Source organism: Pavona decussata, unplaced genomic scaffold (assembly GCF_977016875.1).
Source record: "Pavona decussata unplaced genomic scaffold, jaPavDecu1.1 SCAFFOLD_468, whole genome shotgun sequence".
NCBI lineage: Eukaryota > Metazoa > Cnidaria > Anthozoa > Scleractinia > Agariciidae > Pavona > Pavona decussata.
The window spans coordinates 1119824-1138089 of NW_028145806.1; the positions used below are offsets into that span (position 1 = coordinate 1119824).

Consider the following 18266-nt stretch of genomic DNA (forward strand, 5'->3'; position numbering starts at 1 on the left):
TGATTGACAGATGGCATTTTTTGCAATATTTGACTTGTGTCTTACACCCCATTTCATAGTTTTGTTGAAAACTCTACATTTTCTCAGAAGAAATCTTTTGGAGAAAAGTAATAATAATATTATAGCAAAGTTAGTTTTCAATGTAGAGAGTAATATGAGCAGGGGTGCTTCACATATTAAAGACAAGACATTTTGTTGGCAAGGACAACATTTTGCCATTTGGATAAGTTAATTTTGTTCCCTGAATATAGTGAAGCACTTGCTACGTGTCCTGTACATGACTTGTACATTGCAAGTGCATGACATGTAGGTTTGTTAAGCTTTGTACATGCATGTAAACAGATACATGTACAGTAAATGTACATGCAACTTTCTTGACAATAAAATTACTGACAGCATGCAGACATTAATAACAACATTTCTTCTTTTTTGTTTGAATTATTTTTCCCAGCATGAGTCAAACAAGGTGTTAAAAAAGGTAAGACAATATCTACAGCAGGCAGGATATGTAGTGGAAGGGGTGATGGGAGAAACATCTGAGGCAGCTGGCAATGAAGAGTTTTGTCCTCCGAAGAAAAAGAAGAAGGAAAGGAAGGAATCATCAGTTGGAACTTCAGCAGACACTATTAAAGTGCAGCTGGTTAAACCGTTTGTTCTAAAATCTGACAGCCTCTGGCACCCCAGCGATGATGGTGAGGGAAATGATGATGATAATGATGATGACGATGGTGATGATGATGGTGACGATGACAGAGAGAAGGATTCATGGGGTGATGGTATGAGAATGTTCATCTTAAGTTTGTTTCTAAACATAGACTTCTGGGTTTTTTGTTGTTGTTGTTAAATTACGTTTCTATTCACAAATTAAAAAAATATAATCTTTTCTAATTAACCTGTGGAAAACTGTAGTAGTAGATCAGTTGATCATGAGCAATGGGAAACACAGAGTTCAAGTAAGTTTGAGCAGACTACAGTGTCGTTTCCGCAAATAAAGCATTTTATAGACATATTTTCAATAAAATTATAATCGCACCATCTGAGAGCACTGCACTGGCATCGCAGGGGTTATGGGTTTGAATCCCGTTCAAGCCTGACTTTTTTTTAAGGCTTTCTTTTCACAACTACTTAATAAGTTACGTACCTGACCAACTGCAAGGATCTTTCTTCTACTATTTAAGTGTTTTCACTGGTTCTAACTGTCTGGTTCGTTTGTTTGCTTTTTCATTCATTCAATTGTTCTCTGTCACATTGCCAGCCATCATACTCTGTGCACAAGTAGGGCCATGTTGTATTGATAACTTTCTTTCTCTTGTTCAACGTAGATTATCAGTCAAATCTTATTGCGGAGAGGCCTGTGGCAACTCAAGTGTATGATGCCATATATCAGGCAGGATCTCGTGGCTGTACTCTAAAGGTGAGCTTGATTCCAGAGACTCCAGGGAAACTGTTTTCAATTGTTCATTGAAAACTTACGTAACACACGGTCACAAGTCTATACTGATGTAAGAAAAACTAAATGTTTAGCTACACCGGACATGAACTGATGTATGAGCCCATGTGATATCACAGTGTAGCACGTGAGCGAGTACCAGCTTCCTTTCATGACCATGCAAACTACAGTTAATAAAATTAATGGAAGTGATCATCTGGCCCTTTAATTGGGGGATCAAATTTGTGGTTTGGCACTACTTAACATGTGTACTTCTAGGGACTGAGCCAGGGAGTCGTTGAGAATGGATGTGCTCTGATAAGTCAAGGCCAATGTAAAAATATTGTTTCCACTTAGATTTAGTCTAAGACTTGTAATTTTGGGAAGACGAAGAAATTTAAGGAATTCCAAACTTAAGGTACACATACGGTGTAGTTCTTTAACTGGTGATTCACTCATAGTCAAAATTTAAAGAAATTAGTTTAAAACTTTAAAAAAAAATGCTTGTTTAAATCTATGAAAGCTGTTTGAAACTTTTGATTAACAATCTTGTTAAAAATAAAATTTGGTATCACATGGGTCCTATTGTGATAGTAGTACAGTCGACTCCCGATAACTCAAACCCTCGCTAACTCGAACCTCGCGCTAACTCGAACCAATTTTCCTTTCCCTTCAGGTCATTTTCCATATAATTTCACCCTCGATAACTCGGACTCTCGAAAACTCGAACCTTTTTCAATTCCCTTGAAGGTTCGAGTTATCGGGAGTCGACTGTAGTAACTTTATTTAAAGTTGAAAAACGTAGGGAGTACAGTGGTCGCCTAGTCTCTCAAGCCAGAGGCCCATGTAAAAAACACTCATCATACTCTGTGAGTCACAAATAAGAACTATAAATACCTAGATCAATACAACAATTACATTTAAATAATTCCAGAATAGTCCTAATTAACAAAAAAAACAATCTACCTATCATTAAGAATTTATAAGAATTGAATGTGAGAAGGATAGTCTCAAAGTTTACAAAATTGTACAAAGGCAGATAAGATTAAATACAGTTCATGTACTGACCCCTGACGATCTTGATGTCATTAAGTTGAGAGCGGGATTGTGCTAATGTAAGTGAAGATTTGGTAATTACTGGTAAGTGGTTCCACATTGGGCAATCAGATACAAATTAAAAAAGTTGTGCATAACAAGACTAAATTGTATATTAATTACTGAATATATTTCTTCCAGTCTGATTTAAAATTCCTATGAAGCGAAAATTGTCTTTAGGTAGTTATAAAATTTACCCTTTCAAACATGCAATTTCAAAGTTTGAGCTTGCTGGGGTAAAAATAGCTGATTTTGTGAGCGCTCAAAGTTGGGCTATTTTAACCTCAAAAATGGTATTCGAATTGCATGGCCAACTTGCCAGGTGACAATAACAGCTGACGTCACGTTGGTGCTAAGAATTGCAATTCATGATGAAGAAAGAGAAGAAAGATAAGCGACAGCTAGGGCGATTTATTGCGTGGCTGACATCCGTGACAAAGAATCATTCACAGAATCGCTAGAGATGCTTTTCTCTTTCTACAATCCTCTTTGGCGGCAAGAACGGAATGAGAGCATCTAAACAACTTTTGGCACCAATGTGACGTCACAACTTGGAATTCAGCATAAAACTCAACCCAGTTCTCTAACCATTTTTGAGAGCAAAAAAAAAAACTTTAATTGTTTGTAAAATCTGCAATTCTAAATGATTTCCCAGCACTCTTAAACTTCGGAACTACTATATTTCAAAGTGCAAATTTTATAACTACACAAAAACAATTTTCGCTTCATAGGGACTTTAACTCTAATGATATTCAGCTGGCTTAGTTGGTGAAGAGATGTAGAGAACAATAGGCTTGTTTTTAAATGGGGAAGTCAATTTGGATAACCTAGGGCACAGGTGTCAACTGATTATTATTTCATTGTACTTTCACAGAAATGCCAAATGGCTTGCAAGCTTCCATTTTTAGATGTAAGAGCTCTTCTAAGGATCCTGAAAAAGATGAATTTGGTTCAGGAAGTTCATCAAGACATAGCCAAAACTAAAATAGCATGGTGAGTCGCAGCACTCAGCCAGGGCCAATTTAAGATCAGGTTGTTGGCGACAGAATCTGCAAAGAATGGAGCAGTAGATGATTATAATGTTCTGCAAACACAAAGGTTGTTAATTTCCACTGTTCTACTACATGCAGATTTCTGAGAAGTAATTATTTTATTTTTTAACAAGTGTTACTGTATTTTGTTAAGGAGATTGTATTTCATTGCGTATTCTTACTGCACATAATAAGCACGCGTTTAGCATGTGCATGCATTGAAAACGTAGTCTGTTTTCCTATAAGCTGAGCCCAATCAATAACTAAATGGCTTTTTCCCCCTAAATGAGCACGGTGACCTATCTTTTATTTTGTTATTTTAACTTAGCTATTATCTTCTTTATGTTCAAAATTTTTTAGAAAAATTTGATGACAGAAAAATGAGTTACACCAAAAATACTAGCTTGCCCACCACTCCCGAGCATAAAATGGTGATACTGAGAAATCCCACACAAGAAACATTTTGGGGCGTCATACCAGCTTCATGCAGTATTTTGCTTTCACAGAAAGTTTGAGAAAATTTTCAGGACAACTTTTATTTTGCGGAAATCACCTTAAATAATAAACCTGACATTCTGGAATTAAGGATAGATTTTTTTGTCTATTTTATTTATAAAAGTAGATAACACCACAAAAATTGGTAAGCTACATGTACCATTCATACCGAGATTTAGAAGTCAGAACCACAGGGTGTCTTAAAGAACTGATCAAATTACAGTGCATTACGTCAATCATTAAAATAATTATAAAATAAATTATTCTTTTACCTCCACATATAATTTTGAAGTTTGAGTCCCCCAAACACTCAAGTCAATTTGATAATGGCAATTTGTTCGAAAAACGTTTTGCATGTAAAATAATTAATGTTCAAACAAACTGTACATGTAGCTCAGGCCAGGTGTGCAATCCGGTGGCATTCATTTTTCAAAATGAACAAAAAAAAGAAGCCAACTGGTGCATTTACAGAAAGACAGCCTTGTGGAAAACAACGTGTGTCAAACCAACAAGGCTTATTACAGACTGAAGTTTTAATTTCCATTAAAACTCATTATTGTTGTTATACAGTTCATGAAAATGGTCTCCATATCGTCTTCAAAACGTTTGTGTTTGTGAGCATAAATTAATCATCATCCCCTCATGACACCTCTGTATGGTGTGTAAGTCTGTGTGGAGCCACATTTTACATGAAAGTCCATTTCTTTAGCTCTTGTTCAGTTAGCAAAACTGGCTGCTAAGGCTACATTAATTTGTTCTCTAGATGGCCAGCGAACTGGGTAGTGGTGGTGATAAGGTTTAATGAAATACATTGTACTGCACAAAATTTTAATAGACAGTCTGAGGTTAGAACCATAAAAAAAATTTTAGTATAAAATCTAACATATGAAGCTAGATTGATTGGAAATAGAATTATTGATCTAACTACTGTAACTAATAATAGATTTGGATCTCTTTAATTTATAACAACCTTGTAGTCCTGGCTTTTATGAAATATAATTATGCTCAGTAAGAACATGAGTAATGTTTGTTTGCTTGCATTTAGGCTTGTGGCCACTCCACTGGTAGAGAGCAATATCCAAACAATGAAAGTTAAACAAGTGCAGGATCAACTCAAACAGATGACAATGAAAGCTATAGAGTCACAAACACCTGAAGCTACCCCAAAGGGGAGTCCCTTGCACTCACCCCATCCCTCCCCTGTGTTTTCAGAAGGTATGTTTGGAAATGAATTGAGTGTAAAATGTATCACATCTTGTGTACTACAGTCAGTGTGTATTGTACAATACACTGTACTACAAAAGGTGGGAAAATTTTTTGTAATCATGGTAGACTGATTTTTTTGCTTTCTGAACTATAATTTACTTGCTTGATTATGATGTGAAATGATGAAAATAAGTTGGCCCTGTTGGCTCTACCTTGGAACAGAGAGTTTAAAGCATGTACCTTCAACAAGGCTAGAAATTAAAAATGTTTATGTGGACAGACTTCTGAAACACATTGGGCCAGTTATTTAAACAGAGTCTTATTAGCTTAAGACAATCAGTGGGCCTCCTAGTCTAAGTGGTTTATCTTAAAGTGTATATGACACAAAATCTTTTATTAGCTTATTAGAAAGAGCTTTTAAAATGATGAAGAATGGCATTTATTTTATTGCAATAGCATTCTTGGTTGCCGAGTTATTCAAGATTTAGGTTTATGGAAATTAGACAACTTGTGACGTCACAAGACTGACACAAAATGAAGGGAAATCACAAAATTTGGAATATCTACGCAAATACTACATCGACAGGGTTGAAATTTTGCAGGGTTGATGTGCTGACAGAACTACACATTGCGATAGTTGCTATGATGTCACCATAGCAATGTACTCGTTACCAGACCTCTACCTTCCCAAAATGACAAATGCCTTATTTATAATGCTCCACAGTCAAACAGAATTTCTTATACTTGTGCTGCGTAATGTCCATGTTCCCTCACACTCACTGAATAAACATCAAGAGCAAAAAGCGCTTCTTGGAAAGGGAAACTCTGATTTTATCCTTTGGATGGTGAGGGCCTGGAGCCCATTGTGTTGCCATGGAAATGTCATAGTGGATCATATCATGAAACTTTGTGATGAGTATAACAACTCTACAAAGTTTCAGTTCTGTACAGATAAAGACTTAAAAGATATTCCATTTTTTGTGATTTCCCTTCATTTTGTGTCAGTATTGTGACGTCACAAGTTGTCTAATTTGCATAAGCCTAAATCTTGAATAACTCGGCAACCAAGAATGCTATCGCAATAAAATAAATGCCATTCTTCATCATTTTGAAAGCTCTTCCTAATAAGCTAATAAAAGATTTGTGTCATATACACTTTAAGTAGATCAATATTTTCCTAGTCTGGGATGCAAGCCTTCTTGTTAGCGTCGGCAGTAGACAACGTTTAAATATGATTGTTGGCAAAATTGAAAATGGCAATGTGGTTTTGTTAAACACTGTCTAAACTGTCTTTTAATAACAGACCCATTGCCTTTGGTCTGTCTTCACTGAAAGGTTATAAAAATTACACTTTAATCTTGTTACTAGTTTTGCCACCACAAGTTACATGTACTTGAAAACATGATTAAACCCTCCTGTTTATAGCTAAATAAATCTGAAACAAGGCTTGTCTGGAAGAAGTCAATTTATTTAATGTAACACACTGTAATAATTATTATTAAAACCAATGAAAGCCTTTGATTTGCTCATCATAATAACTTTTAATTTCAGTTTGGTTTACTTTTGTTCACTTTGGTTAGGTTTAATTTTGATTACTTGTGAGGTAGTCAAACAATAATTATTTCAATAAGATTGTGGAAAAACTGTTTAAGAAATTAATGCTATTTGTTTTCCAAGGTTTGGATGTGGAAGAAAAGAAACCAAAAAAGAGAAAATCTCTTATAGGTAAGATGGCAGTACTTTTTATTACAGACTGAGACTTAAGAATAATGGTTACAATAATTATACAGCTGTAATTTAACTCAAACCAGAATTTTTTCAGGCTTTCTTTTCTTGGTCAGTTAAGCTGCATCCACCAGCCTCTAGTGGTCTTAATATAAATCTTTCACTCATAGTTCTCAAACTCATTAATAATTCATCAAGAAAAGACAAAGAAAATCACTGCTTTGACTGTGGTTTGGATAAAATGTGTTCCTAAACCATAAAATTTTGCTAACTTTAGCCTTGAATTTCTCCAAGAATTATTGATCATTTGAGAAGCCATATCAAACACTCGAAAGTGTGTCTCATCAGATACCCAAACACCTTGAAGAGGTTTAAAAAACTTGGCTGTGCCTTGTTTTTTCAACCTACTTCTCAGCGTTTGGATATCTGATGAAACACACCTTCTCGCGTTTGATATAATTTATTACTTCAAATAATTACATCATATTTCATATGTGATCTTTTTTCATTCTTGAATCTTATGGCACTGTATATTGCAAACTAATGAAGTGACCAGTTCCCAGTCTTCATGATACATGAAAAAAAAAACTGCATGTGCTCGCAATGGTCTTTCATCTGTGGAATCTTTTGCCCCCATATACATGTTTATTGCATACTTCACATTCATCCTCAACAGCTATATTCTTGAATTACTCACTTACCCAAGTGCTTCTACTGGCTGTAGTAAAGCTAATTAATGTCTTTGAGCCTGATTTAGGGTTGATTACTTAACTTTCATTTGCGTCTTTGTCTAAAAGCATGTGAGGTAAATTCTGTTCGTCAGGCATGTGAAAGTGGGTTGTAAGATCAACTCAATAATGAAATAATTTGATTTGCCTTTTTTATTTGCAGCTGAACGAGTCACGTACCGAAAGCTCAAAAGGAAGCAACTGATACTGGAATATATACAGGCCATGAAAGTAGTTGAAGGGTATTTCCCAGTTCAAAAGGTACCAGTACATGTAATGTTACACTTAAAATGTGATCAAGTGGATTCATAGGGATTCCTGAAATAAGTCTGGATTAAATAAAAAATATATAGTACTATTAAGGTTACCTTATACCTTCAGAGGTGTCTTCAGAGGTGTCTCTCATTCAGGCGATGTAGCGCATCTGGTTTAAACTGTAAATACCTACACCCTTATATCAAATTAAAGCTAATTACAGAGCTGGCTGTCAAACTAAACCAAGAATTTTGAAATAAACTGAATTGCCAAATTTTTAGCGCTGTTTTCTCGAATCAATTTTTTTACTTAAAGGAGCCACTTCAAAGAGCTAAAACTCAAAGGGAATTTGTTTGTTTGCCTTCAAATTTGGACAGTAGCTAGTTTAACATATACACAACAAAGCGTGTCTGTGAATTTTTTCTTTCAAAATATTTTTTCTCCGAGAGCAATTTTTGTACGATCACTCAACATTTTTTTCATCCTATTTCGAAAATGTTCTATAACTTTTCATTGCGATTGACTATGGCAAAATGCAGACACGTTTTTTTAGCGCTTTGGGTCTGGAAACTGAGGAGCAAATTAAATTTAGCAAAAAACAAAATTCGTTTTGATTCGTAGCTTTAAAAAGGTGATTGGGACGCTCGCATTTAGAGGTCGTGAAAAATTAAACAATTCATTTTATTTCAAAATTCTTGGTATAGTTTGATAGTCAGCTCTATAAGCTTTAATTTGATATAGGGGTTAGGTCCACAGTTTAAACTGGACATGCTATATCGCTTGGACGTGAGACATCTCTGAAGGTATAGGGTAACCTTAATGAGGCAAATCATTTATTTTCAGTGGAAGTTGTATCCACATTCATTAGTACTGTAAGTATATCTGTGATATGCATCCTGCTAGGAACAGACATGTCCCGTGTGGGGACAAAATATTATTAGGAGGAAGAAAAGTTGGAAATTTTAAACTCAGTTATGAACTAAGTAACATGAAGCATTCAGTATCTGCTGAGGATGGGACAGAAAAAAATTTCAAGTCCTGGATGGGAGTGACATGAAACATTTTATAGTCAATCCATGTCACGCATGACCGGTATTTTTGAAATTTGAACGGAGATTTGAAATTTACACGTCAGTTTTGAACATCACCAACATTACATTACATATTATTGTTCCCCAAGTATTTTGATTTTTTTCTTTTTTCAGTTAATGTGTCTTTTTTGGCAAGGTTGCGCAGCTCCAGAAAAAATCCATACCCACCCCATGGAAGGTCATCGAAAATTCCTACGAGAGGGGGTCCTTAAAAGTCAAAATTTTAGAAGCAAGAAACTAATAAAAGTTCCAGTTTATGAAGCTGAACTGGAGTTTCTTGAGAGAACGGGTTGGGGGAGGGGGTGCAAAACAAAAAAACCTTTCGTTGGGGGGGGGGGTATGGATATTTTCTGGAACTGCACATTTCAAGAGAAATGTTCAACATTCCATTCAAATGCCGGACATTGCAAAGGGGAATTAGAATGTTCATTTCATTCTCGGAAGTACTGGTCAGGGTTGACGTGGACTGACTGTAACACCTGTGAGACTGGATGTATTAAACTTATCAAATTCTGTAAATATTATTTTTAAGGCTATAATCCTGAAAGAAAAAGAAGAAGGACACGAGGGAAAAATAGATAAAAAAGTGGTATTAAGGTAATGGCAAATTAGTAGTTGGAAGAACCAGTGACTTCACTTTTTTAATTGAGCTATCTCACCTAACCTTAGATTCTCAATTTTTATTGCATTCCCCTGATTTGTCTGATAATCTGGAAAGCTGGAAAATTGTTGGTCACAGTATTTTTTGCCATTTAATTATCACAAGGACAAAATGGCAGAAAAGCGCATTTCATGAATCAGTATAGGCAAGTTCCAAATTGTGGACAATCGTTGCTACACTATGAAGATTCTATAAATTAATAGTAGCAAAGAACAAGAAATTTTAAACCAAGCAATGGAAACTGGAGATGTAACTCTACATTCCTCAAAGCTTGTACCGCCGGCATTTCCCTTACATGACAAAGCAGACAGTGAAGACTTGCTAAATGCAGTTGTGGCTTGGGGTATTAAATTGATAAAAAGAAAACGATTTAATAAATAAGTCTCAGTAGTAATTTTTCAAAAAGACTAGACACCTCATACTGTTAAAACAATAAAAAGGTTTGATCTGGGCATAAGTCCAACCCGCGGACTTTGCTTTTTGATGTTTTAGCTCAGATTTGTCAAATTGTTTGCATGTGGTCCACAATTCCTTTTGAATGCATGTTGCCCTGAGATCTTTTCACTTTTTGTGTTTTGTTTGGAGAAAACCCAAGATTAAGGGTATAATTTCCATTTTTATCACAAAACAATGGATAATACATTGAGGCAACAACATGACCTGAAGGAATAGAAAAAAATCAAGCGAATCTGAGTTAGAACAATTAAACAATCTAAATTAAGCACCTTAGGTCAGTTATGACCCAAGTCCTACTTGCTGCTAGCAGAAAATAGTCAGAACTTTTCATTAACTTTTGAGGGTTTCATGTTCTCCCCATCAGTCAATGCATCTAATAAGGTATAGAAAGTAGTACAAGTAGGGTTTCTATATTTATTTATTGCTATGTTAGTTTCCAAGTAATCTTGCTTGCCTAGTACAGTTTGTTTAATTGTGCTGTACAAAATATAAAGTTGTAGGTTGAGTCAGGTGATGATTAATTATATTATCTCTCATGGAAGATTTCAACTCTCAGGGAGCTCAACTGCATACCCTATGTACAATGACTATACAGTCTGTAGCAATGTCATATTCCTTGGAGAACAATAATTATTATGTTAAAAAAAATAGTGCAAATGTAGAGTAGTATAATGTGCGCCTACAGCTTAATTCTTTTTTTTTTTTTTTTGCCAGGTTATTTGATGATCTTAATGCCCAAGGATTAATTAGGAAACTGACAACTGTTATTAACTATGGAACTACATCACAAACGGTAACAGGTTGATTTTTTTAATACCTTCATTGCACTCTACTGTCCTCTACTCTATAATAATTATAGAGTGAAGGACAGTAGAGTATTCATCTCTATTATGCTCCTTACTACCCTGATGTGGCCTTCACCACCCTAGACCTTTCCCTACTTTAATCTACCTGACTGTAATCCACTCTTACCTACATGTACCTTATAATAATAATATTATCCTCAATGAGTTGTGCTCTTTCTGATTGCTCGATGACGAATGTGTAAAATAAATAGACTTTGCAATGTAAAGTGGAAGTCTGTACATCTAGTGAGAAGTTGCCAACGAAATACCTGCAAGCATAAATAAAAGGCAAAGGTTATGACGCCTGACAAACTTCTTTATTACATGTTTTTGTTTGCATTTTTGGCCTTGACCATGCGTTTACTGACAGTGTAATATAGCACTACATGCAGGTCTGAAAATCAAGCGGATTGCTTTAGAGTACTTTTGGCTGCTCTGCAACTAATAAAAAGGAAATGTTCTTCTGGACTGATGTTGTTACTTTAAGGGAATTAAATGTTTTGCTTGGTTTGCTTGTCACAAGATTAATTTTTAATATGTCCATTTATTCAAATGAATCATATGAGAATTAATATTTTTGGAATGTTTAAATGTATTGTGTAGTTATACTGTTTATGTGTACAATACCTAATTTGGCAGCTGCAGAAAATTTGGTTGAAAATATTTTAACTAATGCCGTACGTCCGCAAATCGTACGATAATATATACCTCTTACTAACTGATTTCGAGGTCCGTAATGTAAGTTACGGACGCGTGGGCCGTAAATAAATGGAAAAAAAGAGGATCCGTAACCTACAGTACGGGCCCTCACCGAGACAACGAGGTTAGTAAGATATTTATTATATCTCTGAGGTTAATCGGGCCCGCGGGAAAGGAAACCAGTTGAAGTTTAGTGGGCCGTACAGTGAAATATGGTCATCAAAATTGACCAATCACACTGCACGTACATGTACTAACTGAGGGATATAATAAGTGTATTGAAAATGTGCGTATGTACTGAACATGCATTTCATGGTTTCTGGTGACTTGGGATGTTTTATTTTTTGATGTTTTCTTTTCTCCATCCTCCCAACCTTTCTTTCCCTGCCCTGTATCTTCTCAAGTTCAGCTTGACAATGAGATGACCAGCAATTCTGTGATGTCTTTGACCAATCAGATTCTGTTTACCATCATCTAATGGTAGGGAATCAACCTAACTCTGATGATAAGGTTCTTACCAACAGCTGTCCAATCACAGAACACTAACTCAAGGTTCCTGGTGTTGTGTGCATTGACTCTGTCAGTTTAGCCATTTGTATTATTTAATTTACATGATTTAATCATCTGTTCATTACAGGTGGATCTCTTCCTGCATTCATCTATAACTAATGATGACCCTAAAGTAGCACATGCTTTGGAACAGTGTCGTGTGCGGATGAGAGAGGAGTGTTGTAAAGCTGCAGAGGTACATTTGAATTATGAATGATATCTGAGTATTGCAACTGCAATCAGAGGTTATTTTTACAATAACTGTCAAGATTCCCATGCGCTGATTGGCTCACTGATTGCTTTGTCTTTAAGAGTACAGACAATAAAAATGATGTCAGATGTAACGCGCGCACTTTCTCAACGGAAAATAAAGAAAATTCCGCTCATGTTTTTTCCATGTTATAATGTAAAAAAACAAATCGATGGCAGTTTTCTATGGTCTATACTCTTAAAGACGATAAAATGACACCATAACATGTCCAAAACTTGGCAGTGAAACCACTCACCCGCGGCTCGTGGTTCCACTTGAGTTTTCAACATTTTATGACGTCATTTTATGGTCTGTAAGAGTATAGACCATAGAAAAACTGCCGTTGATTTGTTTAATTACAGGAGATGTAACAGTGGTAAAATGAAGAGTTCTAATAAGATTCAAATACCAATTTTTTCAGAGACAAGAAAAGGCAAGACATATTGCAGAAGAAAAAGAAAGGAAAAAGCTAGAGAAAGCTCAGGCAGCAGTAGAAAGAGAGAAGAAGAAACATGAAAACGAAGAAAAAGAAGCTCAAAGGAAAGCTCAACAGGAACAAGGACAAGAGCCTGCAACGAATACAACTGAGCCTGAGCAAAGTGCAGCTGGAAATGTTGAGAATAAGGTATAATAGTTGGAAGAGTATAAATTAGTAGATTTACTTCAGTTTTAGCATCGTAATTAATTGAGAACGGAAACCAGTTGTGGCCACTTGAGTTGACGTGTTGTTTTGTGTGTGGCTTGGCTTTGCGACAAGAGACCTTAGGACAGAAATGTGAAAGTGATAAGGTTCATTGTCTTGAGATTTAACAAAGTATGCATGAGGAATAACTAAAATCAGCCTGCAAAATTCATTGTAAACTTATTTGAAAATATTCTTTTACCGTTTTACCTTTCTGCTGTTGCGAACTAAATAACAGCAGAATACAGTTTATGAAGTAGAATCCATATGAAGATTAGCCATGTGGAATTTTTCGTGTTGAGCCAATGACGTCACTTCCTGTAATTTGAGCCAAGCGGACTTGTTAACTTCCGGAACAAGGCCAAGTAATGGCGGCCGTGAAATCTCGAATAAAAGGCTAAAAAAAAAATACTTCCAATCGTCGTAAAGGATTGAAATTTGGTAGCATGAGTAAGAAGGTCATATTCTACACGAAAATGCAAAAAAGTGGAAAGTGAAATTTTCGTCCCAGGGGCACTGTAAGTTCCTCCTGTGAATTTTGGAGAAATTGCTAAAAAGTGATTCTAGTTTGTTCTTCCCGGAGAAACCATTTCATATTTTCCTCCCGCTGCTTTAAGAGCGATTTCATGCTATTGAAGGGGTTGTTTGTTAAATATTTGAGCTGCTTTGGCCAACATACAGCAAAATCTCCATGACAGCGCCCCTTGAGGGTAGCACTTCACACTATGTTGATATGTTCGTGGCATTGTTGCTTTACTTGATCTAGTTTGATTTGCAACAAATTTGCACAATAATATTTATTAATGATCGTTTCCAGGTTCCATCTCACAAGTATGCAATCCTTCCGAGATTTTACCGAGTACAAGCTATGCATGAACTGTTATGGATGCTTCTATATGGTGATATATCCCAACAGAAGACTTCAGGAGCTGCTGATGACAGTCAAATGAACACAGAATTGAAAGAAAGTTTTGATCAAAATAATGAATGGATGAAGCACCTCAAGCCCTTGGAAAAAGTTTGTGATGAAAATGGACAGCCTCGTTCTGGCTGGTTTCGTTTTTCTGATGTTTTAATGGTGATGCCCTTGAGTATACTTTGCCAGACAATAGACATGACAGAGAGGGTAAAAACATAAATTGTAGTCTATTTGTCAAGTAAAGTTTACAGCGTTAATGAAAACAACGGCCCGGTTCAGACGCCGTAGTTCACATGAGCCGAATGGAATTCAATGAATTAAGTTCATGTGAAGTACGGCGTCTGAATCAATTCAGAACGGCCGATCGAATTCGGATCGGCTCAGCCATTTTCCCGCCTGGTTCAGCCGGGAATAACGGCTGTGGACCGGCTTTGATTCAAACGCCGTACTTCCCATTAGCCGAATTAAATGCAGAAATTATTACAAATCTACAATTTTCTTCAGTCATAATATGTTTCAGTGTATTAATTTCGGTTGAATTAAGTTCGGCGTCTGAATCAATTCAGCCGGGATTAATAATTTGGGTCGGTCTAAATTCGAATTCGTTTCGGCTCATGTGAAGTACGGCGTCTGAACCGGGCCTAAGGTGTGCGTGTGACAATCATACTTTTTTGTACAGTTAGCTCCCGATAACTCGAAACTTCAAAGGAAATTGAAAAAGGTTCGAGTTATCGGGAGTGAACAAATGACCGGAATAAAGAAAAACGGTGTTTAGCGAGTATTTCTATTCATACATTGTAACATTAGAATCAAATTTAATTATAGAGAAGTCGAGTGAAAATGGAACAATATTTCCAAATTGTTAATAAGAAGGTAACGTAACGTAAACCAAAGCAAAGCAAAGCAGCAGGAAACATTCAAAACATTCAATGTTTTGGGAAAAGACTAGGTTCTTGCCTGATACGTTTTGTTAATGCAAACAAAAAAATAAATAAATAAAAGGCTGCTTTAAAATAAATTCAATGATTTGGACTGCGGTACTGTCTGTTTGACCTGTCATGGCTTGACAAACATGGTTCGAGTTATCAAGGGTAAAATTATATAGAAAATGACCTCAAGGGAAAGGAAAATTGAAGGAAGTCGACTGTATTCATCTTTTTCTTTTTTTTTTAGATTGAAGGTTTTGATGAGTACGCATCTGATCCTGTGAAAAAGAACACTCTTGTTGGTGATCTTCCCAATCTGCTTAGAAGAAGAGTCAAAGAATGTCGGTAAGGTTCAAATTTGTGTTGTAAATGTAGAAGTGCAGCCAGCTACAGAGCCACACTGACTAGATTAAACTAGAATAGTTTTTTTCATTATTTATTTATATATTCTTTTAGGAGAAGAGATTTTCGCAATTATCTACACGACCATTTTTTGGCAGAATGATTTTCTTTTCCGTTTATGCTTTGATTCTACCTAAAGTTACTGTTGGCAAATTTATCCTTTTTGAACTTATTCTTTCCTGGTCATTGCGTTCGACGTATGGGGAACGCATACTATTCATGTCGCTTCTTTCTGGAAGCTGTGCGATCAGCTCAGGGTTTGGGCGCCATCTTGGACTGGCTGACCACTCGCCTCGATTTCATGCGAGGACTTTGAATCCCGCTGGCTACGTGAAGTCCCGCGGGTTGACTACCTTTGGTCTGGGTGCCTCGAGATGGAACGCACTTTACTAATCCGTGATTATTACTAGTTGCTAATTTTATTTTGGTGTAATAATGTGGCATATATGTAATGTGCTTTGACAATTTAGTGGTAATTTTGTGCTGATCTTTTGCAGGAGAGTCAAGGCAGCTCCGATGGATTTACTCTGCAACATGGCTCACATGGGCTTGATCACACCCTCTCTTCCATTTCCACATATCTTCCTAGATGTACGTGTCCTCACTGATTTTCCTGCAAAGAAACTCTGTAACCACGGTTGTGTTGAGTTGTGTTAAGGGACTGTTTACATGGAGGGAAGAAGATCCTAGCACTAGGAAGATTTTCGAAGGCGAAACAACTTTTCGTTTGGTTTACACGCAGAAATTTCGGTCGGGGTAGGGGGTGTTGGGCAGTGTACACGTGATCAGTTCTGCTATTTGACACAATTGTTGTCCTTTTTCAAGGGCTTTGTAATTCTCTGTTGAATTTCTGACTGTGTTTTGTTGTTAATTATTATATAGGTCAAGATGTTTTTGCACAAAGGTGTTAAATTGTTGGACACCACAAGCTCTCTTCCCGGCTATCGCACTGTTTGCCCACCGTTAGACAAGCCATTTCAACTGCGCACTCACTTGTTTACCAGTTTGTCAGCTGTCAGGAGTTATTGGAGGGACCTGAGCTGTGTCTGTCTCAATACCCCACTGGGTAAGAGGAGTGTATTTGATTATAGAAGCATTAATTTTTATTTCTTGCAAAGGCACCGTCAGAATGAGAGTTAGTCCCACTTAAACGGTCTCAACACTTGCTTCAACATGCGTCCAACACTATGTTGAACCAAATGTCAGGGGCGTTTGAACAGGTCATTCAACATTGTTGAAAGCTTGTTGAAAGTGTGTTGAATCAAATTTAAATTGGTTCAAACTTTCATTCAACATCGCTTCAACATTTCTTTTGTTCTAAAAAATGTTGAACGGCGTTCAAACCGTTTGGACACTGTTGATCCAACATTTGCCCAACATCCGTTCAACTTTTGTTGACCGAATGTTGGGCAAATGTTGAAACCGTTTAAACGGATCTTAACAGTCAACCTGCGTCACGCATGACCAGTACTTCCGGGAATGAAATGAACATTCGAATTCCTCTTTGTAATATCCGGTATTTCAATGGAATCTTGAACATTTCTGGAAATCTTTCCTAAAATTAACTGAAAAAAAATATATATATATTCGGGAAACATTTGTGCTTAATGCTGTAATGAAAAGAAAAATTCATAGCTTTATACCTTTATATCATGGCAAGGTACCTTACACCAACACATAAAAAATGATTTGAAACCTACCAAGAGATTCAATAAGTTGTCGCCACTCCATAATGATATACATGTAACCATGATGTCCAATTTTTTGCCTGAAAAGTCAACCGACAAGGTTGGGAGAAAATGGTAATCATCTAGTATCTCCCCTTAATAAGAGGTGTGCAATTATTTTCTTTCTTTTTTATTCCAGGGCTAGTTCGTAATCAGGAGGAAAGTGTGGACAAGATGCAATTCTCATTGAAAGACAGAAGACTCGCACACTTTGCAAAGGAAGAGGTAGATGAAGGCAGGGTTGAACTGCCACCAGGAGACAACCTTGGAGCTGGAGGACTTGACAGGAGCTTGTTTAGTCACTTACAGCGGAACTGGACCCTGTGGCTTACAAAATCCTACATGGGAGGTGTTCAGAGCAAACGGTCAGTTTGGTTCTACGCCATTCGCTCTTTTCACTCCCAAATATCGGCACTGCCAACATTGCGTTGGCTGATTATAGGGAGGGGTTCACATTTCAGCGCATGTGCATGAATCTAAGTGCTTTTTTCTCTTTCTTATCAACTTTATGGCCTTAAAAATCCCACTCACATGTACTTCAGAAATCACATTCTATAATTAGTCCAAGCAAAATGACTAATGACCAAAATTCACAGAAAATGCTAGCGGATTGTACTGATATTGTCGATATTGAATTTAGCGTTGACCCGTACGATTTATTCCACGGTTGATGTGTGTACAGTTATTTGCATGCGAAATAACGCAATCATATGAAAAAATTACCGTCCGAGTTACCTATTCCCTTCCGAATGGTTCATAAACAGCGAATTAAATTAAACAGGCTTGGGTCATAGCGAAAAATTATAAATTCATTCTAGAATTTGAGAATTGTATTATTTTGTACTGTTGCTGTCGAAGTCAACCAAACAGGAAAAATCAGCAAACCCTCTTTCATTTTCCATCTTAGATAAGCTGACAGCGTATCATTCCTGTGTTCAATTTGAAATACACTGATGCGATTAGCTTTACTAGCTTTCCGTATGTGCACACATATTTTTTAAGAGTTTTTAAGATGCACAACATTGTAATAGGAAATCAAATGTTGAATCTGTAATTCTATCTTGATGCCAAGTGTTCCAAATACTAAAATCATGG

The 18266-nt window shown here is 36.4% G+C and overlaps 1 protein-coding gene across 1 annotated transcript in view; it reads left to right on the forward strand.

Moving 5' to 3' along the window:
* Window positions 1-18266, forward strand: part of LOC146450362 (general transcription factor 3C polypeptide 1-like) — a 56847-nt gene that overhangs the window by 17539 nt on the left and 21042 nt on the right. The window contains exons 6-20 of the mRNA XM_085100379.1: window positions 452-776; window positions 1323-1414; window positions 3399-3517; window positions 5096-5265; window positions 6934-6981; window positions 7873-7970; window positions 9588-9652; window positions 10887-10965; window positions 12354-12461; window positions 12937-13140; window positions 14015-14323; window positions 15290-15387; window positions 15942-16035; window positions 16327-16510; window positions 17311-17536. Of these exons, the coding sequence (XP_084956505.1) occupies window positions 452-776; window positions 1323-1414; window positions 3399-3517; window positions 5096-5265; window positions 6934-6981; window positions 7873-7970; window positions 9588-9652; window positions 10887-10965; window positions 12354-12461; window positions 12937-13140; window positions 14015-14323; window positions 15290-15387; window positions 15942-16035; window positions 16327-16510; window positions 17311-17536 (2219 nt within the window). The remainder of the gene's footprint in view (window positions 1-451; window positions 777-1322; window positions 1415-3398; window positions 3518-5095; window positions 5266-6933; window positions 6982-7872; window positions 7971-9587; window positions 9653-10886; window positions 10966-12353; window positions 12462-12936; window positions 13141-14014; window positions 14324-15289; window positions 15388-15941; window positions 16036-16326; window positions 16511-17310; window positions 17537-18266) is intronic.